Below are 26,675 nucleotides of genomic sequence, written 5' to 3' on the forward strand. Positions count from 1 at the left end.
CGGGACGCGCCGCGCAGCCCCGGCGGCTCCGGGCGCTGCAGCCGCCGGGGGCCGCGCCGAGGCTGCCCCGCCGAGCCCCGCACGGTGAGTATCGGGGGCGGGGGGGCGCGCAGCGCGGGGGCTGGCGAAGACAGACCCCAGCCGAGGTCTCCCCCTTTTTTTTGGGATGTGCGTGTGTGCGGGGACAGATCCCCCCTGTAGCATCGCCGGGACACCCCGCACCCGGGAGCCTCTCGCCGGGATGGGGCCAGAAGGTGTGTCGTCCCCCCCCCGGCCTGCTCGGACGGGAACGTTTTGTTTCTCGTCGCCTTGGAAAGTGGAGGCAGGAGGAAAGCGGCGGCGAGGGTTGAGGGTTGTCCGGTTGCCGTTGGAGACCCAACCTGCCCGGCTGCCTGCCGAACAGCACCGGGCAGCGGGCAGGCAGGCAGGGCTGTGCTGGAGGGACGCAGCACTTTGGGATCCTTGTCCCATTGCCAGACACCTGGGGATCCTTGACCCATTGCACACCCCTTGGGATCCTTCTCCTGATTCCATACCCTTGGGAACCCTCTCCCCATTGCACACCCCTTGGGATCCTTATCCCATTGCACACTCCTTGGGATCCCACTGCTATTCCACACATGCTATTTCACCTGCATTCAGCTGCTTGTGACTGCCATGGCATCCCAGGCCTTGGCGGGGAGGTGCCGGGATGGTCTGTGTCCCCGTGAGGCTGGAGCAGTTTCGTGCTGAGTTGCAACTTTAGCAGAGAAAACTCAGGGGAGTTTGCTACTTGCTTGGGAAGTGCTTATTTTCAGCGCTCTCCAGGATCAGTTCATTATCGCTGGAAAAAAAATTATTGCTAAGATCTTATAATTAGGCAGCCTACTGAGACTGCTGCTCGGAAGGCAGCAGAAAGCAAACGCTCTTTGTGAAATGTTTCTTGCGTGTGTGTGTGAATAGAGCTGCCCGGGCAGAGGGCTGGCATTTGTACTTGCGCATTACCGGAGAGCTGATGCACGTTGACGGCTCAAAAGACCCTGCAAAATAGTGGGAAAAAAAAAAAGCAAGAAAAGAAAACCTGCTAAAAGGACTCCTGTTGTTCTTGCAGAATTGGGTCCCAAATCATTATAATCTGTTTGTGGAGCTATAGCTGCCTTTAGGACAAACTGTTAGCTCATATTTACAGGACCAGGACTGCCTTTATATTGTTTGAACAGTCCCTGGGCCGTGGGGTCCAGGGTGCTACCGCAGAGTGCCTACTGCTAATAATAACGCGGTAAGGAGTTTACCCACTCTGATCCGGCTAAAGACGGCACTGGGGCTGCTATCGACGTTATCAGCCTCTGATCTGTCCCTTCATTAGATGGGAGTAATTTCATGCAAGAAAAGGCCGGGCTCTGAAGCAGAGACTTGATCCAGAATGGAGGGGAGTGAGGGCTCTGGGCCAGAACGGAGGGGTTTGGGCTCTGCCCCGGCAGGACCCGGCAGCCTCGGCTCTAGGGACGGGATCTGCAGAGGGGCAGGATTTGGAGCCGAGGAGCGCGCGTCAAAGCTGCCGTGGCCAGGGTGTTCTCATTTCCTTTGCTCTCCGAGTTATAATTTGTTCCACATTGCAGCGCCGGGGCGGCCTCTCCTTCCGCTCGCAGCATCCAGGCTGTGGTCATTGCCATTAGACCGAGGCTGCGACTCGAGTGGTTTCTGTCCAAAAAAAAGAAAAGAAAGAAATAAAAAAATGGAAACTTTTCAAATAGAGAGCTGGGGAAATAGCTTTTCTGGTTGCCATTCTGGGATGGTTATAGCTGAAATCTCATCCGCGCAGAGCTGTATCTGCACAGGGACGAGTCTCCGGGAAATTCCAGAAGATTAAAAAGTGTTTTAATAGTGTTGCTGCTCTTCCCAAAAGGGAGTAAGGTGACCTGGTAGCTACAGGTTGATTGGCTTGATAGCATCCCCCTGGGGAGAAGAGGGAGAAACCTGGATCAGGCTTTAATTGATTAAAGACTTCAGTCCAGGAATAAATTCCCGCCATCCAACGTGGCTATATGGAAAATAACTCCTGGCAAGCAGAAATCATTTCAGTCTCTGACACGAGAGGTAACTCTCTGGCTGTAATATACTTTTGTGAAGCATTTGAGTTATGCGAGGTGGTATTCTTGTAAAAATCTGCACTTTCCAGTATTAAAAAAGTCAGTCCAGTCCAGTATTTAGAGCTGACATTGTACAGTGTCAAGAAAGCCGGTATTAAATAAACCTGATCCATTTCAAAGGCAGTTATCAGAGGAGATTATCACTGCTGGGCACTGCTAGCTGGTAGCATGCCCTTGGCGTTTCAGTGCTTTTATCTATAATCTGGAAGGAGATAGAAATGATTTCTGGAAAAACCTGGGGCTGACCCAGAGCAGCACAGTGTTTATAGTTGGTACAAATCTGGACCGTCAACTGGGCAAGCGAAAGGCATCCTAACTGGAGCAGAGTGGAAAATGGAAATCATTTTGCACCCAAAAATAATAACTGGAGTTGTACGTGTTTTCCTGTCCCTAATCTGGATGATAAATTGACCGTGCACCGTTTTCGGCAGGAGATGCTCGCAGATGCTGGGAGAGGCAGCACGGGGGCTCACCGGCTCCCTCCTCCAGTGGGAGCTGCCTGGGGGATGGCTGTGTGTCCATCCCGATTTCTGTGCTGGGGAACTGAAAATTTTCAGGGTAATGGGAAATTTTGCTCTGGAAAAAATAGCAATTATTTACATTTTTGGTAAGGGTGTTACCAGAACCGAATTTGGGCTTATGACAGCCAAACCCAGTCTCTCCATCTTGGCGGAGAAGATGTGGGAACCGAGGGGAAGGGACCAAGGGGCTGCAGAAAACGTCTTACAGTGAGAGATGAGACCGCCGTTGGGTTACTCTACTCATAAATCAAAAGCATCTAAATACTCTCGCAGAGGAGAAAATACATGGTAGCCAAAAGCTCGTTAATTGAGCAGAGAAAAGCAAGACAAGAATCAATGCCTGGCAGCTGAAGCCAGACACATTGGAAATAAGGCATAAATATTTAACTGGCGGGAGCAATTAATCATCGGAAGGAACGGTGAGTGGCAGAGGTGGGTTCAGCATCTCTTTGTTTTTCGCATCATGACCCGTCACCTTGTGGAAAGTTTCTCCCCTCGCCATCCCCATCACCCCAGTGGTGGACTAGCAAGAGGGGCTGGATTGAACGCACACCGAGGCCCTGATTAGGTGATTTAATTAGATGGCGCTTTTGTCTTTAATCATGGCAGAGCCACAGAAAAGAGTATTTCTTGTGCCCTGCCGGCTCTTTCTGAGAAACATCCATGAAATCACTGCAGGCACTTTACAGGTGCTTTTTTTTTTCTTTCTTTTTTGGTGATTGCGTTCCCACAGATCTCTGCCGGGTGGGCGAGGGGACAATGCTTGGTGGTTGTCCTCGATGTCCAGCAAAATAGACTGAAATTCAGGAAAAACAGATCTCGGTGAGCATCCCAGCATGCTGCGGCTGCTGAGGGAAGGAGCTGGTCCAGGACTCATTATTCACCCATGGGCGAGAGGGTCCCCAGTGAGGTGTGTGCTTGGGAGGAGATAAAGGTTACGAGGTTGTTGCTGGTCCTATCTCCTCCCCTTCTCCTTTCCTTTCCGACAGCGTTTCTTTTCCTGTAGCTGTTCTCTCCCCGTCTCTTTGCGATGGGGTGGATGCTATTGGTGAGCATCACCGTGGCTGGGTTTGCTCCATATCCTCCCCGAGGCTGCCGTGTTCCTGCTGCGATGGAGCCTGAGCTTGGGGCTGGGCTGGTCTTCCCTGTCTATGGGCCGTGGCTGGATGAACACGTGCAAACATGCCCGTCACCGGCCCCGTGTCCCCCGTGAGTCCCCAGGAGTCAGCAGCCCTCAACTGCAGCGAGTGACCAGGCTGTGTAGTTTGACACAGGGGGGAATATAGTGAGGTGCTGAGCTGTAGGGCTTATACGCAACTCGGTGGCCTGCAAGGAAATGCGATGCATGTTGACAGTGGAGTCGCAGCATCTCTGAGCCCTCCAAAGCCTCCTCACTGCGAGCAGCCGATGTCTGTGAGCAGCCCAGGACCGCTCCTCCTCTTCCTCTTGCAGAGGCTCGACGGACGCCTGCCTGGGACGATGCGTGATGGGGGGGAAGGCCCGTTTTGAGGAAGAGGATGAATGGAAGGAGAAGAAGCCCGTGAGAAGGATGGCAAGGTAAGGGGAGGCTTTGCCTGGGTGCTGGGTGGGGGCAGCGGGAAGGATCTGCTCACCCGTGGTGGGAGCAGGAATCTCGGAGCCCGCAGGGAAGTCCCTGTTGGTTGCAGAGTTGGTTGTGGTGATGGAAGGACATGTGGTGGCCATGTGAATACCAAAAGCATTTGTCATAGCTCTGCAGAATAAATACCAACAGCGCTGGCTGGGGAAAATAGCAGGTTTTGGTGTGGCCAGGCACAGTGTGCGAGGAGTGGAAGATACCTGATAGAGATCCCGCCGGGAGGCAGTCACAGGCTTTTGGCTAATTCCTGTATAGTCGTTAGCAGAGAAGATGTCACTGACTGCTGAAGAAAGGGACTCTTCGGAAAGTCTGGGTCATGCCTCCATAGCTGCAGGCGTGTGCCTCCAGTGGCACAGGTGGGGAACCGGGCTGCCTGCAGCGAGGAGGGGGCTTGCCCAGGCTGGGGAGGTCCAGGGCACTCATCCCTCCGACCCGTGGGAAGATGTGCCCAAACAGTTAACGCTCTTGCCGGCTTGTCCCCCGCCAGCTGGGTCCAGCTGGAGCATCCCCGCTCTCGCAGCGGGACCCGACAGCATTGCACGTACCGCGGTTTTCCCTTTAGCCTCCTCCAAGATGCCCGTGACCGGCATGCCTGAGCGTACAGATGCAGGAAGAGCCCATCTCGTTATCATCTTATCACATCCATTTGAGTCCTCGAGGGGATTAAGACCGGGCATTACGCTGTCTTCGGGATAAGGCTGCGATTTCTCAGGTGGCCTGGGCTGGTGCCTGGTAAAATCGCACCAGTGTTGCTCCAGCTATTGAATAACAAGGTGACCAGGCTAGAAGCTTCTCTCAATCCAGGCTTCGTATGTTTTCCCCTGCAAAATGCCTTTGCCCCTGCACTCTGTAGAAGCTGCATTTGATGGAAAGAGCAGGAAAATAGCTGAGCTATAAATAACATATTCAAAACCAGGCAGGGACCTGTGAGAAGCGAGGATGGTGTCTCTGTGATGTGGGCTTGGAGGAGTGATTTTACCAGCAGCAGATGTTAAAAAGTTTCCCTTTGTGCTGGAGGTTGTTCAGGGTGGAGGAAATTAAATCCGTGAACTGAAAACAGTGATTTGATGACAAAGTTTTGTGTTTTGCATCCTTGATGGCAAGGTCTCGTAGGGACACTGGGGTAGTTTTTCTTCTGCCCGATGTTAATGAGGGCTGGCGGGGCCGTGCTAACAGCCTGGGGAAGCTGTTCTTGAACCCGACTGTCTGCCAGTGCCCTGACCTGCTCCCCAGGTTGGGTTTGCCCCAGCACTCCCGGGAGATGTCACACAGCAGAAACGGAGCGATGTCCCCAGCCAGAGCAGCAGCTCCAGGCTCAGCTGGAGGAGGAGCAGTGGCTTGGGGGGAGCTGTAGCTTTAACCCCATCCCTGCCTCAGTTTCCCCAGTTGCAAGGTGGGAGCAGGAACAGCCTTCCCCAAACCCAGCAAGTTGCGGTGAAGCCGTTGGGGCCAATGCTTGGCTGGTGAGGTACAAACCACCAGATGCTAATCTCTGCTTTCCAGGCTGATTGCTAAGCCCAGTTTCAGTGAGCCGGGCAGCAGCGATGAGCCAGGGCTGGGGCGGCTGCCGGCTCCCCTCCCTGCCCTGCAGCACCTGACGGCTGCTGTGCCCTTGCTTCCCGAGCCATTGGGTTGGGAAGAAGGACAAACCCCAGCATTTTCACAGTCCTGCTGGGACTGGGGAGAAAACGGGTGACTTGGGGTGCAGCAGGATCACACAGCTCCCAGGCACATCCCGCAGCCTTAGCGCTTGCTGGTGCCTCAGTTTCCCCATCTGCAGCGTTCAATGGGCCTCTAGTCCTGGGCTGGGGAGATGTACACCCTGCAGAAATCCTCCATGCACAGCAGGGAGGTTGTTTCTGGGTTAGAAGGTGACCTCTTCCATTAGCAGCAGGGACGCTTTTTCTTCCTGAGTTAGATGGTAGTTTGGAGGCTTTCCAGGGCCAACATCATCCTGCCCGATAGCGCTGGGTTTGCTCCGGCGGCAAGATCCTGCCTGGGCGAGACAGAGCTGCAGATGCGGAAAGCTGCCGGCACCCCGCATCTCCCTGGCCGTGCATGGCTGGATCACGCCAACTGCTGCATCAAAGCACTCCCAGGGCTGCAGATGGGACATTTTGGGGGTCCCCTGTGTACGCACCAAGTCCCTGCCCATTCCTGTTCCCTGCGTGCAGGCTGCACATTATAAATCTGGAGGTGAGGGAAATCCCCGTCCTGTCTGAATCAGAAATGCTCAAATTCTCTTTCTGGTCCTTCCCCGCCAGCAGTTTGTGGTGCAGCCGGTGGCGTTATCGGCGCTGTGCAAGCGCCCGGTGTTTGTGCATCCAGGATGCAATTTCAAAGCCGGCCCCAGATGTCCGCAGTGGCATCGGGCAGGACCGCTATCTGCCTAAAGCCAGAAGAGCATCGTGGTTTCCAGCCTGTTCCCGGGGACCGAGCTGCACCGGGAGCTATCGCACGGCCTTGGCCACCTCTCCTCCAGTCGCTGCCCGTCCGGGGCTGCCCCGAGCAGCCCTGCCCTGGCTAACGTGACAAGGGTAGCGTTGTCAGCGATGCCACCGCGTGCTTTAACGTCCTCCGCAAACTAGCAACAGCTAAGAGATTTGCCAGAGTCAGGACATTTTTAGAAAGGCTAATTAAAGCCCATTTTCACCCTGTGCCTCTCTGTGAGCAAAAGCATTTAGCGATGACCTCAGAGTGATTGAATTTGCACTTGAGCTCTCTGTTTCACCTCTAAAAAATGGGATTGCTCCGTAAACTCGTTAGTGAAAGTAACTCCTGACACCTTGGCTCCTGACCAGGATGGGCCCCGCCAGCTCCCGCTGGGCTCTGCTCTCCTCCCGCTGCGTTTCGCTTAATACACGATGGAGAAATTTGGAATCACTCCAGGCTCTGTTTTCAGGGACAAATCCATCCTGGGGTAACTGTGCTGATGCCAAGGAGCCCGGCTGAGCTTGGTCGCTGGTGCTTTGGGTTGCACAAGGGAAATGGCCCTCCCTCGCTGCTGTCCCTTTCCACCTTGGAGGTGACAGTGGCTCCTCCGTGGCCACCAGCCGGTTCCTGCTTGCTCTTCCCTGCTGCACATCTGGCCTCCAGACTGCTGATCTTTCCCTTTTTCCTCTTCCCTGCCCAGCTGCGCCCCATGACAACCTCATGCGCGATGTTTTATGGGTCCTCCTCCACCATGGCTCCACCGTCCAAGAACCGGCTGAAGCGCCAGAGCCGGATTTTCTCCCAAGTCTTGTACCGGACGCTGAGCTACAAGGACCGGAGCTCAGCCTCCGCTTCCCCGGCAGCCGGTGAAGATGACCCAGCCGAGCTCTCCACCCAGCTGTCGGCCCCCGGCGTCCTGAAGATCTTTGGGGGCAACATCTGCGCAGGCACCAACTACAAGAGCGTGCTGGCGACGGGCAGCTCGGGTGCACGGGAGCTGGTGAAGGAAGCCCTGGAGCGCTACGGGCTGAGCCAGCTCAGCGCCGGGCAGTACGCCCTGTGCGACGTCATCGGGAGGTTCGAGGGCCCCGAGAAACGGTGGCAGACGGAAGGGCTGAGGGTCCTGGGTGACCACGAGAAGCCGCTGCTCATCCAGGACCTCTGGAAGCCCAGGGAGGGCTTCTCGCGGCGGCTGGAGCTGCGCAAGAGAGCGGAGGTGGAGGAGCTGGCGGCCAGGGACGTGGACACCACCACCGCAGGTCAGAGCCGGGCGTGGGGCAGGGAGAGGGTCTGGGGAGCTGCAACCCCCCCCCCCCCCCCCAAGCTGCCTGCGGGATATGCACCCCACACCAGTAACTTTTGCCTATGTTTAGGGCATGGGAGAGTGGTGCAAGTGCTGGGTGGGAGGAGAGCTGTGTTTCAGCTGCAAAGCTCTTGGGTAGAGTTGGTACTTGGCACTCTCCTGCATAAATTTGGTACCTGTGACCTCAAATATTTACCCCAGCCAGTCTAGGGGTCCATACGAAATCCCCACGTGCAGCTGGGCAGCAGCAGGCAAGACCACGGGTGTTGCTCACTCTTCCCATCACTGTGAACCAGCATCATGGTATCCCACGCCTTGGCGCAGCTTCGTGCCCGGCACGTGCCCCTGTCCCACTCCCCTGCACCCCCTGTCCCACTCCCCATGGGCGTCCCCCAGGCCAGACACCCTGGGCAAATCTGCAGGAGCAATCAAGCAAAATGAAAAGCTAACGAAGAGGGAGCAATGCAGGGCAGGAGAGCCCTCTGTGGAGGTGCCTGATGGAGTCCAGGGCTGGCAGGAGGAGACAGTGCCTCATCAGGAACCGGCAGGTTAATAAGTGACCCCAGCGCAGAGCAATGAAGTTTCCCTCCTTCCACCCTCAGCTAAAAGCCCTGCGAGGACGAGGGCCGCAAGGTTTAAAATCAGGTTTTTAATTGCATGGTGCCCTTAATGGGCCTGACCTGCTGATGGAGGGGTCTGGATCAGGCTCGGGAGGTGTCAGCCAGGGGGTTTTGCTGGGATGGGCACTGAGTGGTTCCTTACACCTGTAGGAAAGAGTTGCGATTGTCAAAAATAACCTAACGACGGTGCAGGATTACCCTGGGAACTCAGCTAATGAGAGCCAAGGTCCCCCCACCAGCAGTGGAACCAATGGCCCGACCTGTCCCATGCTGGTGGGAACAGGGCTCCTTTTCCATCCGCTTTAACGAGGGCTAGAAGGAGCCCAGGCACACGGCGTGAAGGGAACCAGCTGTGGGCATTTCAGGGGAAAGCAGAGGCTGCTGGAGCCCCATCAGCTGCCATTTGCAATTGCAATTTTGCCTGGGTGCCCCAAAATCTTGAGCGTGGAGTTTGCAGCTTTGGGGCATCAGCGCAGGGAGCTAGGGATGGACTCACCTCCTGCCTTGAAATGGGAAGGAGGGAGGAGCAGTGGAAAACAGCCCCCAGCCCTCCTATTAACGCTGTGCAGGGTGGTCTGTTGGCACCCGATGGTGAGACAGGGCTCCCTCCGTCCCCCCCCTCTGTCCAGTCCTTGTGTCTGCTCAGGGAGGGGACGCTACAGAATTGGTCCCAGCTCGCTGCACGTGTGATGCAAACGGAGAGGAAGGGGCTGCTGCTGCCAGCACCGCTGCGGGGCTCGGGTCAGGGAGGGAGCTGCGAACGTGGATGCTCTGGTCCTCTCTTTGGCTTTCTTCAGCTGGGAATCAGAGAGCCGTTAAGCGCTTTGGGAGAGCGGAGACTCTAAAAACAGCTTCTTTTGAACAGAGGAAAGGGCAAGAGCCAAGCACAATGGTTATAGCACACGGCGGGGAGGGCCACGTGGCAGCTCCCTGCCTGAGCCCAAGGTCACATCAACTCTCTCAGCCTTAAATTCTCCCTCTCGGATGCAGGAAGCAGCGTTCCCACCCGTGACCTGGATCCTGGGTGGGCTGGCAGCCGTGGGGAGGGTAAGGCTCCCATGCAGGCCAGGGAAGAGGCGGGCTCCAGGCTGCCCGGTGCTGGAGCGTGCAGCGCTGAGCTGGCCTGGGCTCGGCACCTTTTGGTGATTTCTGATGGAAAAGCAGTTCCTGACCGGATCGCGTGCCCTGGATCTGGAAATAAGCCCGTTATGCTGCTTTCGATGTAGATATCACTTCATTTGTTTCAGCACTCCTGGGTGGGGTGGTGGAAATTCTCCATTTTTTAAACCTTTGGGCATTTTCCACGGCTGACCAAGCTCTTCCAAGACAGAAAACCTACACCCACATTTGTTTAGGCTGTCTGCTCTGCAGACTACACAGCCCTCATTTGTCTTAGCCATTAAAATCTCACTCCTGCAGCCCTTTCTTTCAGCGGCGCCAGGGGCCGTGTTGCCAGTCTCACCCGGTGCTGGTGGCACTGCCCAAAGGGATGCCGCAGGGCTGGGACCACGCTTTCCCACCGCATCCGCAAGCTGCCGGAGATGGATGGGAGTGATGCAGCATGTCTGGGGGAGGCATCTGCTTCCCCCTCATCCGGCACTCTAAAAAGACACAGAACTCCTGGTGCGATGGGGACTGACTGTGAGTGCCCTCCACCGGTGTCACCCTTGTCACCAGCCTCGAGCTGGCAGAGGTCCCCTTGCCAAGCATCAGTTGCCTGCCCAGGGTGGTGGGGCACTGGTGTGGAAAATGCAGCATCTGTGCAAAAATAAAGGGACTTTGGGCTTGTGGCTTCCCTGGGGAAAAAAAAAAAAAAAAAAGAAGCACAGGGATGCTGCAAAGCAAAGCCCCCAGGGAAATACCTGCAGGGCCCTTCCCCACGCAGGGCATCTCTGGAGCGGCAGGGCTGGGACCACTGGTGTCACGCAAGCTGGTACGTTGCTGCCCACCCTGTTGCTGAGCTGGTGGCTGGGGGAAAGGCTCCACACCCATCCATGACCTATTAGCAAATAGCTTAAGAGTTTTATCTGCTCGGTTACCATTATCCTAATTAGTTTATTAGCTGCTTCCCACTGGAGAGGATGGCACTCACTCCTCATGCCACTAATTAGCAGCACAGGTAGAGCATCTCCGCAGTAAATGAGGCTGACGCCCTCTCTCACTGCTACCCCTGGCCCCGCTCCTTTTGGGGAGCGACGAGGCAGCGGTTAGGGAGCATCCGGGGAAAACACCCGCAAACTGGAGGGTACTGGGAGGGAGACGCAGCACTTGGCATCTTTATGGCGTTCATCTTCCAAACCAGCCTCATTTTGCACTGTGTCCAAAGCTTGCCAGGGCTTTCCTGCGAGGCTGGAGGCTGAATCGCGTGCACACCTCGAGAAACTTAGGAGTTAAGGCTATTGTATTAAAAGATGCTCTGCCAGGTACCTCTGAGGATCTGGCTTTGATATACCTTAGCATGACTGCATCCAGACAGGACTCCCTGCAGGGTCTGCATAGCAATTACATTAGGAAGGACTAGCCCGGTGTTAGCCCCTCCTGGGTAAATTCAAAGCATTTATTCTTTCCTGGGGCCTGTGGAGTTATTTATTGCTTGATTTATTTCTCAGCCTAGGAAAAGGGAACTTTTCCTAGGCTGAGAAAGAGGCAGATCCCAGCCGCGGTCCCAGGCACCACAACTGGCAGGTTTCCCCCCAGGGTGCAGAATGGGTTTAGAGGCAGCAGCTTGGCGGGGCCTGGCCAGGGGATTCGGGGTGCCCCTGCTCGGGGTGCCCAGCTCTCCCTGAGGGATGGGGTACGATCCTGCCCTGTTCCCATCCACATTGCCATGTAGTTTCAACAGCTGCCAGCTCTGTCCTGGCCGTGCTGTGTCAGGGATGCTCATGCAGTGTTTTGGGTGGAATAACCTGCACACGCTCGGGAGGAGAAAACAGTACCAGAGGATTGAAAAAAAAAAAAAAACAACCCGTTTTATGGAGGGACTTTGTTATGCTCAGGAAAAGAGCTGTGTTTATCTTTCCAGCGCAGCTCCAGGGTTAGTGGCGAGCCTGTGACGGGGGCTCTACTGGCAGTAAAAAAGCAGCTTTTTTCTACACAAAATAAATACAGAAGCTTCCTTTCCCCTAGATAAGGGACCGGTGACGGTGTGTCTCTCCGGGCGGTGGGACCCCAGTCCTGGCAGCCCCTGCTCCCTCCCAGTGCAATGAGCTCCAGCAATAGCTGCTCCCCAGGATCTGGCCCCTCTCCTCCTCCTCCCCCACGTGCCGGGCTGGGACTGCATTGCCCCAGCTGCCCTTCATCCCTTTGGCCCGTTACCATGCTGTGGGTTGGGGACGGGGCTCCTGGAGGGGAGCCAAGGCCTCCTGCAGACACATTTGGGGTGGCCTTTGGCATCCCCAGCAGCATGGCTTGGGCCGTGCTCCTGCCCGGCCAGGCTTGTTGCACCCCCCGGATTTCACATCTGCGTGGCGCAGGCGTCCCATGCCGTGCCGCTGGCCGTGATGGGAACGTGAGCAGGGCCGATTGCCTTTTTAAGAAGGACGCGGGGCACTGGACCGCTCGGGGCGGCTTGACCGTGCCTTGCCCTAATCCCAAGGCATGTAAACAGCAGGGGCTATTTTCTCCCTCTCCCACCCCCCCTCCCCATCCCCATCTCTTTCATTTTCCCAGCAAAGGAGCGCTCGATTTAAAACAAACAAACATTCCTCGCCAAATAAGGCAGATGACATTTTTTTGGGGTCTGAGCTTGTGAGTGTCCCTTTAAGTAGCCCTGGGCACCAGGCTCTCCTCTCTGCCGTCCCCATATCCCGCTGGCTGTCCCCAAATCCTGCTGGCTGAAGCCTGCTCGCTGGTCGGACGAGCCGTGAGCGGGACTCTGGCTCCGTGCTGCACTGATACCACTGCAGTGCTGCTCCTGGAAGCAAATCCTTTAGTTTTTTTTTCCCCCCCTCTCTTCGTCCTCCCCGAATGCCAGCGACCTGCTCCCAGGAGGCTGCCGACCCGAGGTATGAGCATCGCCCATCGGACCCACAACTTATTTCTCCTGCAAAGCTCAAGCCACGCTTGCAGCACGGAGGGGCCTGCAGGGACCCCCGCCCCGGGGCTGGGGACACCACGCGAGGGGCTGCTTTTGCAGCTCGGCCAGGCCTATTCATTCGCTCCAGCTCCCATTCGTCTTGCGGACGGCTCTGCCCGAATTGATGCTTGGGAGAAGTTAATTACAGCTTGCTCCTGCAGCAGGCAGGCAGGCAGGCAGGCGGGCAGGCAGGCAGGCTCCACCGCAGCTCGCAGCTCCCATGCCTGGCTGTGCTCGGGGCGACCGGGGGGGCTCCCCGCAGCTCCCGCTTGCTCCTGGCCACCAAGTGCCGAAGGCCCGAAAGCAGCATCCAGGCTCTTATTTTTGCAAAGATTGAGCTGAATTTCTTTTTAGCACAGATTTCCTCTCCCCCACCCAGCCCTGGCAGCGTGGCCAGGGTACACGGGGGATGCTGCGGACGCTGAGCCCGGCCCAGCTGCCCCCCGGTCAGTGGGGTTTGGGGATGGGGGAGGACTGGGGCACCCCCTTTTCGACAATGGCATTAGGGCACAAAACTCCCCGCGTTGGTGTCCTGGCGTCACCCTTCGGGGACAGCAGGGGACCGGGAGACATCAGCCCAGGGAGGGTGCGTGGTCCCGGGCGGGTGGGGGGGTGTGCAGCTGCTCCATCCCCGCTCCCGCGCTGCAGCATCCCTCCAGACGCGGGGGGAGGGGGGGGGCTGCGGCTGCGGGGGTCCCGGGGAGGTGGCGGGGGCTGAACGCTGCTCTCCCCCCCCCCATCCCCGCAGGCATCAACGCCCAAGCGCGGAAGCTGCAGCGGCACCGGGCGCGGGGGGCCCGGCGGCCGCCGGCGGGGGCTGAGCGGCGCGGCCCCCCCCCGCTCCTGCGGCGCAGCCTCAGCGAGACCAGCCTGGGCAACCCGGCTCGGCGGGCCGGGGCCGGGGCCGGGGCCGGGGCCGGGGAGCGGCTCCAGCGGCACTGCTCCACCCTGCCCGGGAGCCCGGCGGCGGCGCGGAGCGGCGGCAGCATGCGGTACTCCCTCTACCAGTCCCCGCACCTCCTGCTCCTGCAGGGCTACAGCCAGCAGCATGTAAGCACCGCGCCGCCTCCCCGCTCACCCCCCCCTGCACCCCCCCGGCACCCCCCCCCCCGCTTTCCTCCCACCGCCCCCAAGCCCCGGGGAAGGGGGGCTGCTTGCATGGCCGGAGCTGCTGGGGGGGTGGTGGTGGGGTGGGGGGGGGTTGGCGCGGAAGAGCATCCTTTAGAAAACGAGCCGTGCCAGCTTGGGACTTCGCAGCCTTGTCCCATGCCTGTCCCCAAGCACGGGGGGCGCGGAGCTGGGACCCGCCACCCCCGGTCAAAGACCCAGAGGGGCACGGGGCAAGCCCCCGCAGCAGCATCCCTGCCCTGGCAGAAGGGAGGCCCGGTTTTGCGGGTGATGGCTGAGCTGCCCCGGCCCCTGTCTGGCTGCTTCCTGAGTGGCAAAGGTGAGGAGAGGCAGCGAGGAGACAGCGCGTCTGGGAGCCCCTGCTCCCAGCGCTGGAGGCACTTGGAGAACTGGAAAGGACTGGGACGGCTCTCGTAGTTAATGGCTACTTTGTCCCCGTGGAGGATCTGGCTGTTCCAAGCTTTCTGGCAGGGTGACGCTGCAGCCCGCACCCATCTGCAGCCGTCCCGTTAGTACAACCGGGGAAACTGAGGCACGGGGTGGGGCCGTGAGCCGCCTCAGGGCGTGCGGGCAGGCTGGAGGAGAAGGCCGGGCAGGGAGCGGCTGCTCTGCCCGGGGTCCCCCCATCCTCCCCCGTGCAGGGGGATGCAGGCATCACTGCGCTCTGGGGGGAAAAGGTGGGAAGGAAAAGCAGCTGCGGGAAGGGGGGGGGGGGTGAGAGGTGGAGGGAGGGCTCCTTCTGCCCAAAGCAGCCCCATTTACTGCATGCCCAAAGTTACTGTGCCCGTTTATTAGCGTGCCCAAAGCAGGGATCGCTGCTGTCCTGCTCGGCAGCGAGGAAAATGGGGAGAAACGTGGCTCTGCCGTGCAAAGGTGCAGCAGGCGGGTGGGTGGCCGGGGGACAGCGGGAAGCTGCAGCACCCACCCCACTGCAGGAAGGAGGGTCCCTTCTGCCCCCCCTCCCTGGTTCATGCTGCATCTCCCCACTTGGCAGGACAGCTTGGTTTACCTGCTGAACCGCGAGCAGCACACGGTGGGCCAGAGGACACAGGCAAGCAAGCCCAGCATCAGCCTGTCGGCCCCCGACATCTTGCCCCTGCACTGCACCATCAGGAAGCTCCGACCTTCCCGGCATCACTGGGAGGAGAAGCTGGTGCTGGAGCCCATCACCGGGGCCGGCATCTCCGTCAACTTTGCTGAGGTGGCCCGGACAGTCGTGCTGCGGCACGGGGACCTCCTCTCCCTCGGTCTCTACTACCTGCTCCTCTACAAGGACCCCATGAAGGCGCAGCCGCTGCCGGCGCAGACCCTGCTGAGGCTGCGAGCCCTGCACCCTGCCGTCCCCGAGGGTCCCCCCGTCTGCGGGGCGTGCGGCAGCCTGCTGAAGGAGAGGGACCCTGCCACCAAAAAGCGGGGCCCATCGCCCGTCGGCGGCCCCAAGGCACCCCGCAGAAAGCTGCTGCTGGAGTTCGAGCCGGCGGCCGAGGACGTGCTCCTGCGGCGCATCATGACCCTGATCGAGCCAGGGGGGGACGACCACAAGCTGACACCCGCCTTCTTGCTCTGCCTCTGCATCCAGCACTCAGCCACCAGCTTCAAGCCGGGCGACTTTGGGCAGCTGCTGCTCAAAGCAGCCAAAATGATCCAGAGGACGGTGTGGGTCAGTTGGCGGTGGGACGGGGGTGTTGGTGGGGTGGGGGCGTTGCTGGGCCCCCCCCCCCCCGGGGGCTTCCCCCAGCCTGGCGCCTGGCAGCAGCGAGTGCTGGTTGGGGTGATGCTCATGCTGCTCTGTCCCTCTGGTTTTCATTTTGCTTTCCCCTTCTCTCCCTGCCCAGGAGCGGACGCGGGAGCTGGCTGAGAAGCAGTCCCAGCAGTAAGTGCAACCCGCCGCCCCTCCTCACTTTGCCCTGAAACGGGGAGAATTCAAGCCTTCCACAAACAGGGGGAGCCCATGGCTGGCTATAACCACCCTCCCAGCACTGATGCACGCTGTGTTTTCCTGCTCAATCCCATGCATTTGCCCCTCTGGTCCTTTCACCACGGTGCCTGCGAGGACCCTGCTTGGGAATGTGTGGGGCTGGAAAAGCAGGCGAGCTCAGGGTGGGAAATAGGACCTGCAGCAGGTCTGGGGTCTTCTCCAATCCAAGACCAGGCCAAGGTTTGCACATGTGGCTTCAGCATCCCTGAGGGACTTAGCAGGGATGGCCCTGGCACGGGGTCTCACCCCGTTCATGCTGAAGACCCCCCTGCGGATTGGGGACGAGGCTGGCATCGCATGTGTGCGTCCAGGGATGGTGGCACATGGTGTCCTGGGGTGGGAAGCACCACTTTGGGGCTGTCACAGTGGTGCGGCGGGCTGGCTCCCAGCAGGGCGTGAGGACGGCTTCCCAGCCATTTCCAAAATCCAGGCTCCAAAGCAGCATCTGGAGAAACTGTTGGTGCTTGCTGTGAGCTCTCCTTTAGGACAAGCTCCAAGGATGCTTCCCAGGCCTTTCCTATAGCAGGAAAAAGCGGTTCAGCAGTTGAGAAACTTCCCAGATGCTTTTTATTTATTTTGTTTTATTTTTGAACAGCCCAGCGCGGGCAGGCTGGGTTTAACCGTCCAGAGCTGGCAGGAACAGCACATACTTCTCAGGGAGAGCTGCTCTTCAGCCACGAGTATTTACTGTAGTTCAGCTGTATTAGGGGGAGTCCCCTGCCCAAAAGTGGCACCCCACAAAGGTCAGGTGGCCTCTGGCCAGCCCAGTCCCCACAGGGTCCCCTTCGCTGTCCCGCAGAGCAAGAACCACCAGATTTTTGCTTGCAAAGTGTCTTCCTAAGGGGGTGCTGGGCTTGGGGGTGGGGGAGTGCAAATGTTCTCCTGGCATTGCCCCAGGCTGGCTGTTTTCGCCCCAAAAGCTTGAGTGGGGATGCTGAGGAGCAGCAGCCGTAACACCCGCTGTGTCTCCCCAGCCAGGACCCTGCTGCCCTGTCCTGCTTCACCATCACAGACCTTCTCCCGGACCTGCAGCACATCCTCTTCTGGATGGCCAATGCCATTGAGGTCCTCTACTTCGTTCAGCAGAAATCGCCCACCTACATCCAGAGCATGGAGGAGGAGCTGGACATCAGAGGTAGGGCTGGACGCAGCGCCCTGCTTGCTTCTCTGGCCGGAGCGACTTTGCTCTGCTAATCCCCAGTCACAAGTGGTGGTCAGTGTCCCCAGGATGCTCCTTTAACTCCCCGTAATCCTCATCAGCGGGGACGTCTCCGCGGCACAGGCTGGGGTAATCTGTGCAGGAGGAGCAGCCTTGCGTCGTGCCGTGGTGCTGCTCGGTTTCGGGGCCAGGTTGTGTTGTGTTCGCAGCTGAGCCTCCCCTTTCCATCCACCGCAAGCAGCTTGCGGTTAATGCCTCGGGGGTGGCTTTCTGCCCCCCCAGCTGTTGCGAGGGCACCTGGGTTTGCAGGCAGCCCTGCAGAATTGCTCACTGGTGAGCCCCTGTTAACACCAGCAAAAAAAAAAAAGAAAAAAAAGGGAAAAAAGGATTAAATCAGCCTCAGAAACCTTCTGGTCTCTGCAGCAAGCTAAAACGTTCATAGGCCAGACAGGCAGTTGGAAGGAGGGGTGCAGCACTGGGCTGTGCTGCCAGCGGCGATGTGAGCCATGGGAGATGGCTTGCCCCATCTCCTCTGGGGCAAGAGGAGCCTCTTTGCCCCTGTTGAGGGATGCCATGGTGGCGATACCAGCCCGGGAGCACCAATAACCCCCACCCTGGGAATTTGGGGAGCGGCGAATTCAGCCCGCCTTGCTGCTGCAGGTTTGCTCCCCCATCCTCCTCTCCGCCCCGTAGGCTCCAAGGAGTCTCTCTTCTCCTCGACCATCACAGCCAGCGAGGAGGCGATGACGGTGCTGGAGGAGGTGATCATGTACACCTTCCAGCAGTGCGTCTACTACATCTCCAAGGTACGTGCTCCCTGGGGAGGGTGGCAGCGTCCCGCACAGCCAGCATGAGCATCCCCAGCAGCGCTCTCGGGCTGCACAGGAGGGTTTTTTTAAGCTTTTACTCTTTGGCAGTTGCATCACACCGAGGTGTTTTCCTTTGGGCTGAAATGCCCCGATTTTTGGTCGCAGCCCAGGAAAAGTATTGAATTACTGCGGCGTGTTTCCCTGCCTGCAGTGCAGCGGCTCGGGGGAGGCATTTGGGGAGAGCTGCTTGGCTCCGGCTGGCACGGCATAATGGTGTGATTCAGGGCGCGATGGAAAGGGGCCCCTGGACTGTCGCCGTTGGACCGCGAGAGCCGGGCGGCATCGGGAGCGGGAACAGAGCGGGCAGTGTGAGGCAGGAGAAAGGCTGCTGTGTGCGGGACGGCCCTGCCTGTCCGCTGGCCTCGGCATGCAGGGACGCAGGGGTTGCTCCTGCGCTGCTCTGCCGGAGCAGCACCCTCCGCCCCAGCACCGTCGCCTTGGGTGCTAGGTGCTGCTCTCCCATTTAAGCAATAGGGAAAGGTCAACCCCATCGATGCTGGTTTTTCTTTCACCCTCGTGCCCAGCTGATCGGCCACTGCCCTGGTTCAGGTCAGTTTTCAGATCCCTTTAGCTGAGCTGTCCCACGCCATCACCTCCAACTGCTAAAAGCGCGAGAGACGTTATTTTTTTTTTTTTTTTTTTTTTTTTTTACACACTTGTGCAATACCGGAGCGTGTCAAGGCCGGGGCGGGGAGGGGGGGGTAAGCGAGATCAGCCCCTTGCTGGAACAGCACCAGCGGGGTTTGCTTGGCTTGCAGAGGTGAGGGGGTCAGAAGGGTTTGGCTCATGCAAAAAAAAAAAAAAAAAAAAAAAGAAACTAAATCAGTCCTGCTGCGAACTTGCTGCTCTCCCTGCAGTGTCTGTACGTGTCGCTCCCTGCCCTGCTGGAGTGCAACCCCTTCCAGAACGATGGCCGGGAGAGCTGGCGGGCGTCCCCACCGCTGCCCGAGGAGCTCCGCAGGGTCGTGCTCATCTACCAGGTGGTGCTGGACCTGCTCCGCCAGTACGAAGTGCACCCAGAGATCACCTCCCAGATGTTCGCCTACCTCTTCTTCTTCTCCAACACCCTGCTCTTCAACCAGCTCCTGGATAAGGGTCAGTCCTCCTCGAACACCCAGCCTGGACTGGGTAACCTGTAGGAGACCAGCCCTTTGGGAGACCCTCCAGTCCCTCCCAGTGCCACCTCGGGGGGTACAGGAGGGAGGGGGCTTCAGGGGGCTGGAGGTGGGCAGGTCTCAGCATCCTTATGGGGAGGCCAAGCACAGACCCAGCTGCTGCCTGCAGGGTCCCCATTCCCAGGAGGGGTTTAACCCCACAGATGCCCCATCCTCACCCCCTGCAAGAGCGCTGCCCTTATGAGCCTCAGCAGAGGAGGCTGGGAGCAGTTTGGAGGCGCAGCTCATTAATAAACTACTGCAGCCTGCTTTGTAACTGAGGTGCTCGTTAGCCCTCATTAACACAGCAGCCCCATTGCCTGCTGTTAGTGCTAGGCGAGGTCCTGCCACCACCAGGAGTTACAGCTATAGGATGCTGGGGACCTTAACCTGGATTTATTTTGCTATCCTGGGGCAGCTCTACCCCTGGGGCAGGGTCTGGGCTCCAGCCAAAGGATGGGGGGACCGGGGGCCTGTTCCCCAACATGTGCTGATGGATGCTCTACCTCCACAGGGTCCTCTCTCAGCTGCTTCCACTGGTCGCAGGGGGTGAAGCTGCGGGCCAGCGTGCGGCTGCTCCTGGAGTGGCTGCGTGGTGCTGGCTTTGAGCAGCTTGCCCAGCAGTTCTTTGCCAAACTCACCAGTGTGGCCAACCTGTTGGCCATGCCTGGCTCCCAGCTGGTCCAGGTGAGGGGTGCCTGGCCAGGGGCTCACGGCATCGGGATGGGCACAGACAGGAGCGACCTCGCTCGGCATTTGGGGGGGTCCCTACGGTGATATGTTCCTTCTTCTGCAACCTGTCACCAGCTGCCCCTTCCAGGGGTGGTGGGTCCGTGGGTGGGCAGTACCAAGGAGGGGATGCTCAGGCTCACTCCATCTTGCCTGGCTTCTCCCTCCCATCCCCCTCACGGGCCCCTGCTCCTTGGAGAAAGCAGATCCTCACCTCTGCCACTCGCCCCGTGCTCTGTCTCCCCGCTCAGATGACCTGGCTGTCCCTGCGAGCCGAGTTCCCGGCGCTGAGCCCTGCGCAGCTCCACCGGGTGCTGAGCCAGTGCCAGGCGGTGATGGATGTGGGCTGCATCGCAGCGTGGCAGCCCAGCGAGGAGGAGAGCCCGGCCACCTTCCAGCCCGGTGAGCCCCTGGCTTCGTGCTCAGCGCTGCTCCGGTCACCATGCTCTGGTCACCCGCAGGCTCCCTCCAAGGTTTTTATGTACAAACCAAACGGGGAATTCCCTTCCCCTCCCTGGGGCTCCTGTAGTAAGTGCAGCGATCAGGAATAACCATGGCCCCATGATTCGGATATTGCAAAGGATGCAAAGCACACTCAGAAGGGCTTGGGGCTCTTTCTGCATTCCCGAGTGAGGGATGCTGCTGCCTCGCAGCTCACCATGTCCCCGGTCCCGGCTGGGAGACCGCATGTGGCTGAGAGGCAGGAGTGGGGTGCAGCCCGGACCAGTGCTAGCCTCCCTCCCTCCGCCTTTCAGATGAGATGCTGGAGTCCTTTGACAACCACCCACCCATTATCCTGCCCAGCGGGGGCTTCAAAGTGGACCTGGAGGTGGAGACGCTGGACGACAACATCTACCGGCACCTCCTTTACGTCCGCCACTTCCTCTGGAGCCTGCAGAGCAAAAGCCCCTACACCAGCGAGGGGCCAGGCTCAGCACCCCCAAAGGTAACCTGTACCCCATGGAAGGGTTGCTTCTCTCCTGGGTGGGCAGGAGGGTCTTGGGTCCCTCTGGAGACCCTTCCAAGCACAGAGCCAAGGGCTTGCTGCCCTCGCCTGCAGCCCAGAGCTGCGGCGATGCCCTCATGTAGAGCTGCTGGAAGGATTAGTGCTGCTAATCCCCCCGCCTGGGGGGTGCGGGAAGGTGAGCTGGAAGGACAGGCTTGTCCCAGCAATCTCGTTAGTGGGGAGGAGGGAGGAAGGGGGGATGTCTGCAGGCAGCGCTCCCCTTCTCCCTGCATGTGCCCCTGTCCTCCCTGCCCTGCACCCTGCCTGTCCCCACGTAGCCAGGCAGGCTTGCGCTAAAGCACTAATTAGCTAATGCCTATAAAGCACGGGGAGGGCGAGACGTGCTGTGGGTGCTAAGCTCAACCGCCATTTGTCTCCAGCTCCCTGGGGAGGATGTCCCTCCAGCAGGTCCCCTTCTCCTCTCCCACCCTGTCCCCATCGACTGCAGCACCCACAGGCACCGCTACCTCCTGGGGCCACATCACCCAGCTCTGGGGCCACAGGAGGAGCCGTGCTCCCCCACTGTCCCCCTCCGATGAGATCCCCCAGCAGGGACATGACCAGGAGTCCCCTCCTGGCTGGCTGTGAGCATCCCCAGCACGGCCCTGGCCACAAAACTGGGGCATGGGAGCTGTGCTGGGAAGCCAGGACAAGTCCTGGCAGTGTCTGAATTGCCAAGGCTTTGGCTGGCAAAGCAGACAGGGTGGTGGGGTGCAGGTAGGGTGTGAAAAGCACACACAGAGGGTCCCACAGAGCATTTTTCTCCTTCTTAAGAAAGAGGCATGCACGACGCCAGATGTCCTGGAGGTGAGCGAGAGCCCCGCTGCTGCCCTGGCGAGCAGCGTCACCCAGGAGGACTACTGCTCCCTGGGGGGCTGCGCCGAGCCGGAGGGGAGCCCCCCGCTCTGCCTGGCCACCAACGGCTGCCCCTGTGAGCACCCCGCCGGCGAGCCGCAGCTCCAGGAGAAGCTCAAGCAGCTGCAGCTGGGCAGGGGTCCGGCCCCCAAGGCCGGCACGGCGCCCACGGACCCCTCCTGCCTGCTGACGCCACCCACCACCCCCCTGAACTTCGACTCCGGGAGCCCGGAGTCCCCGCAAGGCACCGGCAAGGGGCTGCAGGACCCCCGGAGGAGTGGGATGAACGGCACCAAAGGCAGCACCCCCGAAGGTACCGAAAGCTGGCGCTGCCCTGCTTTGGGGGCGCAGGATTGGGGCACGAGGGTGTTTGCTGCCGTTCTCCTGCGCAGCCCTCCCCGTACACGCGGTTCCTGCGGGGACTTGTCACTGCTTGGACAAGGCAGGTGAGAGCAAATGAAGCATCTCATCCAGCTCCTGCCCTGGCAGAAAACCAGCCCTGGGGCTACCCGAGGTTGGCTTTGATGGGGTTTTTGGGGGGCAGCTTTCTGTGGGAGGTTGTGAGGCTGGGTTTGGGCGATGCCAGAGCGGTAAGCCGGTCTCTCTGCTGCCAGGATGCTCGCCGACCCCCTATGACTACCCCACGCCAGAGTCTTCCAGCCGCAGCTCTGCCACTGATGACTTCTGCTACGTCTTTGTGGTAGAGCTGGAGAGAGGACCCATCGGGCTGGGGATGGGGCTGATCGACGGCTTGGTGAGTTCTCACTGATGGCGAGACAGGGCCCTCCAACTAGCTGAAGTGGGACACGTGGGATATGTTTTATACCCCAAGAAAAGCCAGCAAAGATGCTAATGGCTTGCCACGGGAGCTAGGCTGCTTCTCCTGGGGAAAATGAAGCACAGAGCGATCTCTCGGGAGGAGCAGATCTCTGCTCCTGGGTCTCTGTCCTGTGCGTGCAAAGTCCATCACAACTGTCCTGCAGCTGGAGTGAGCAAACAGGCTCAGCGCTCTTGTGGAAGGAAAATGACTCAGCCGAGGTCTTTCCTCCACCCTTCAGCGGGTGGCAAGGGAAGCAGAGGAGAGCTCACGGGGTGTCAGAACAGCTCCGCCAGCGATGGCACTCGTTGCATAAGGCGGCGTTGCAATCTGGCTTAGTGCGGTGGATCATCTTACTAAGTGGCCTTTCAGGGCCGTGCATTAGTCAGTAGGAAACAGGGCATCACCGAGCCCCTGGGACAGCCATGAGCTAAGAGTTCCGTCCCAAGACGGCTGCAGGTTAACGGTGCTTTACTCTTAATTAAATTGAACAGGAAAAGATTGCCCCCACCTCTCCTTTCTGTGTATAAATTGATATAAAACTGAAGGTTTGTGTTTCCTTCCTGGTACTGTTAGTGACATCGTCCCCAGCGCCCAGCCGTCACATTCCCCAGCACCTCCAGGGTCCTGCCTGGCGTCAGGGTCCTGTGAGCTGTCACCCTGCCTGGGGAGCTCAGCCCTTTGGGATCACAAACCTCTGCATCCCCTCCGCCCTGGCTGGTTGCTCACCACCTTTCCCTGCCAACAGCACACTCCTCTCTGCTCCCCGGGGATCTACATCCGCACGCTGATCGAGGACAGCCCCGCGGCCGCCGACGGCAGGCTCTCCATCGGGGACCGCATCCTGGCTGTCAATGGCACCAGTCTCATTGGGGCAGACTACCAAAGGTGAGTCGCACCTTGCCGGAGGGCCCGGTCTGGTATCGGCACCGAGGGAGTTAATGCTCAAGTCCTGGTTTTCAGCTGTTTTGCAGCAAAAAGCTGCACAGGGTCTCCAACTGCCTGGTGCTACGGTCCCAGCCAGCAATGCAGAGGATGCTGCGGTAGGGGCAAGCCGCAGAGCGAGGAGCGACTTGTGCAGGACACTGGAAAGGGGGGAAGGCAGCTGGGTGGAGGGGTTTGGAAGAGGGGTCAGGGAGCAAAAGCTGGCGAGCACATTTGGGAAATAAATGAGAGCCCCAGAGGTGGGTGTCAGCAATGCAGAGCTGCTCCAGCCCATCCCACCCCAGGCTTCCTCTCAAAGTGGGATGGACCAGCTCGCACCCTGCCTGGCTCTCTGAGGCAGAGCCCAGGTGCCTACGGGGCAGAGCAGCTCAGCGCTGCTTTGCCCTCGTCCTGGCAGCACTTGCGTGGAGGCCAGGCTCCCCGTAAAGCTATAGGCAGAAGAGAAACAGACCCTGCTTGTAACACTGAGCAGGCACAAAAAACCAGAGAGTGGGGGGTGTTCTCCAGATGAGCAGGTGTTCTGCAAATGTCCGTGACCTGGCAGGCTCCTGGGGGGCTGCCAGCCTGCGGGGAACCAGAATTCACCTCTCTCGCTGTTGCTGCTCTCTACAGTGCGGTGGACCTCATCCGCTCCGGAGGGAAGAAGCTGCGGTTTCTGGTTGCCAAGTCGGACATGGAAATAGCCAAAAAAATCAGTTCCAGCTCCTCTTCCTCCTAGTTCTTGTGGTACGAGCGTCCTTCTGCAGCAGCTCTGGTTAAGGCTGCCCTCAGGGAGCCTGGAGTGCAAGAGGGAGGACCAGGACTCCACAACTGCCCTCAATTTGCTTTTCGACACCTTGCCCCTGCGCTGCAGCAGATGAAAGGACATGCAAGGGTGGTGCACGCTTCTCCCACTGCACTGGCTGGGAGCATCATTCCTGATCAATTGCTCAGCCTCATCTTATACCCTGTGTCGTCCTTCTCAGGAGCTTTCCTGTTCCTTCGTCCCCTCTGGCAGAGGACAGGAAGGGGATGCTCCCCCCACGGGGACTGTAGGCAGGTTCCTCCGTTCCTCTAGGCCGACAGCTCTGCGTGATCCCTCACGCTGGCAGGCAGAAGGCTTGAAACACCTTTGGGATTTAAAGATTAGCATGTGGGGCAGGCCTGGGCTTTGCTGTAGCAGTGGCCACGGCAGTGGTGCTGGCACATCAGGCTGGAAAAGGGTGCCCAGCTCTGGGGGTGGTAAAGGCAGCACAAGCACCCAGGAGCGGGATGCCAAGCAGGATGCATTGCTAGGAGTTAAGTTCCCCAGTGCCATACCCTAAGTCAGGTGCCTTTCTGCTGCTGGGCTACAACCACACTGCCCCCAGCCCTGCTTCAGGCTGGGAAGCAGCTACAGCAAAGGGCTGGCACCACCAGCAGGTCCCTGCGAGTCCCTGGAGGGAGCCCCTTGAAGAAAAGGACTCACTCACCCTTGCTCATGCAGCAGATTTATTGCCTGGCTCTGGCACCATGATCCTGGCAGAAGGCCCCCAGGACTGACTGCATTCACAGCAGAGAACTTCCCCACGCAGGAGCTGCTGCCCTCCTCAAGGGGCTACGGCCAGGTTAGTGCTTCTGTGCCGGTCCCTGGGAGCGGTGGGTTTGTGCCACCAGGAACCTGAGCGAACTCGGCAGCTTGCGGTGCCAGACCCCACGTGTGGCTGACACTAGCCCAGGCAGACAAATGACATCTTGGCACCGTGTCCTAGTCCTCTCTATCCAGCTTTGCCAGGCCATTGTAAGGCCACCCTGTTTCCTGCCCAGCTCAGAGCATCTCAGAAGTGCGTGCTGCTGACATGCCGACGGGTGATGATGGGCAGCAAAGGCTCCTTTTGGAAGGTCAGTCTTGAATGTCCCAGAAACAGCTCTGCTATCTGCTGCCAACAACGGTGTCAGCAGAGCTGAGGTGGCAGCTCCACCGTGCGGCTGGCCGGTCCCCTGCACACCCGGCCTCCTGCTTGCTAAGTCCTCTCCGTGCTTTTAGCAACATTAACGGGATAAACCCGACCTGATTTCCACATATAGACAGATACCAAGACCTAGTTTAGCCAAACCCTATTAAAACAGCCTGCAGCAAAGCCCTACATCACACCCTGCACTTAAACCAGCATGGTCTAGGCTCTGGCAGCGAATCAGATATTCGCATGGCATCTCACAACAAGAGTTCTCCAAGGATTGTGATGCTAAAAAAGGGATGCTTAACAGGGTTGGCCTTAATTAAACCTCAGATACTTCACTGCTGTAGTTTTGGTTTCTGTGCTTAAGCTTGCACTTTGCAGAAGGAGAGAGATGTCAGAACAATCGACGCAGGGGAAACACTCCACTACTGGATTTCAATGCAGCCTGACCTGCCTTTTCTAGGGCAAGACACCTTCACCAAGACACTAGTGCCTTGCTTCTCTGCTAGGCCATGCTCACGCCAACTGGCCTGGGGTGCCGCCCCAGCAGGGACTGGGAGCAACGCATCCCTCCCGCCACTGACTCAGCTGTACTGGGCAGGCGAGCAAAGGCTCAGGGCCCCACAGGGCTCCTGGTGATTCACTCGACTTTGAATCAAGTAGGTATGTTGGCCCATGGAGCTCAGCAGGTTTGTAGGGCAGGAAATAGGCTGCCTAGAGCCCCTGGGCAAACTGCATGCACTCCTTAATCCCCTCTTGTCCGGAAGCCAGGGCTCAGGGGAGGCTTGGTTTGCACTAGACAGTATTGGGGCTGCACCCTGGCAAGGTCCAGCGGTACCAACACAACCCTCTGCTCCCCACTGAGCCTGGCTCTCCAGGCACCCCCGGAGGTGGGAAACAGCCCCAGAGCTGTATGTTGCTCAGTGCAGTCAGGTATTGAAACAGTCTGTAAATAAACGCAGCTATTTACTAGTGTGCATGAGGGCTTGCTTCTCCTGGGAGGAGCAGTGGGACCTATTTACTTCCCCCATTTGTTAATACTGTACAGCTCGAATGTGTATAAACTTCTCATGCAGATACAGAACACAGCATGGTGTCTGTTTGACACGGGGCTGATGTATGTTAAGAAATGCTCTTGGTGTCAACAATAAACTGGATCAATAAATCTCTCTAAGCTCCCGTCTGGTAGCTGTCTCTTACATCTCGACATGTTCACTCTGAGGGTAAGACAGAAGAGCAGTGAGGGCTCACAGCAGACTTCATGGAGTCACTTCTGCTTTCTCCATGTCACGCAGGCCTTTGCTTGGCTGATCTGCTGCAAGCAGAGAGGCAATAAAAGAAGCACATGCATAGCCAGGGTGTAGCAAGGCCAAAGGGGAGGGAGAAACAAGTCAGAGGAGGGGAGGGAAGAAGTACA

The 26,675-nt window shown here is 58.7% G+C and overlaps 1 protein-coding gene across 1 annotated transcript; it reads left to right on the forward strand.

The window, feature by feature from the left end:
• On the forward strand, positions 1-26,408 carry RADIL (Rap associating with DIL domain). The gene is made up of 16 exons (XM_075515046.1): positions 1-84; positions 4,103-4,207; positions 7,402-7,960; positions 13,448-13,749; positions 14,822-15,487; positions 15,663-15,700; positions 16,780-16,940; positions 17,658-17,770; positions 18,691-18,928; positions 19,502-19,674; positions 19,968-20,118; positions 20,472-20,662; positions 21,497-21,890; positions 22,192-22,331; positions 23,143-23,282; positions 23,952-26,408. The coding sequence occupies exons 2-16, from the start codon at positions 4,172-4,174 to the stop codon at positions 24,055-24,057; spliced, it is 3,408 nt and encodes a 1,135-aa protein (XP_075371161.1). The 5' UTR covers positions 1-84; positions 4,103-4,171; the 3' UTR covers positions 24,058-26,408.
• The last annotated feature ends 267 nt before the right edge of the window (positions 26,409-26,675 follow it).

This window comes from Mycteria americana, chromosome 12 (genome assembly GCF_035582795.1).
Source record: "Mycteria americana isolate JAX WOST 10 ecotype Jacksonville Zoo and Gardens chromosome 12, USCA_MyAme_1.0, whole genome shotgun sequence".
In the NCBI taxonomy this organism is placed as follows: domain Eukaryota; kingdom Metazoa; phylum Chordata; class Aves; order Ciconiiformes; family Ciconiidae; genus Mycteria; species Mycteria americana.

Excerpts from the sequence above, each read along its gene's own strand:
- RADIL (XM_075515046.1), top strand. The coding sequence starts at position 4,172 with ATGGAAGGAGAAGAAGCCCGTGAGAAGGATGGCAAG. Across the intron at positions 15,488-15,662 it reads TGATCCAGAGGACGGTGTGG|GAGCGGACGCGGGAGCTGGC; the intron begins GTCAGTTGGCGG and ends CTCCCTGCCCAG. Across the intron at positions 16,941-17,657 it reads GGAGGAGCTGGACATCAGAG|GCTCCAAGGAGTCTCTCTTC; the intron begins GTAGGGCTGGAC and ends TCCGCCCCGTAG.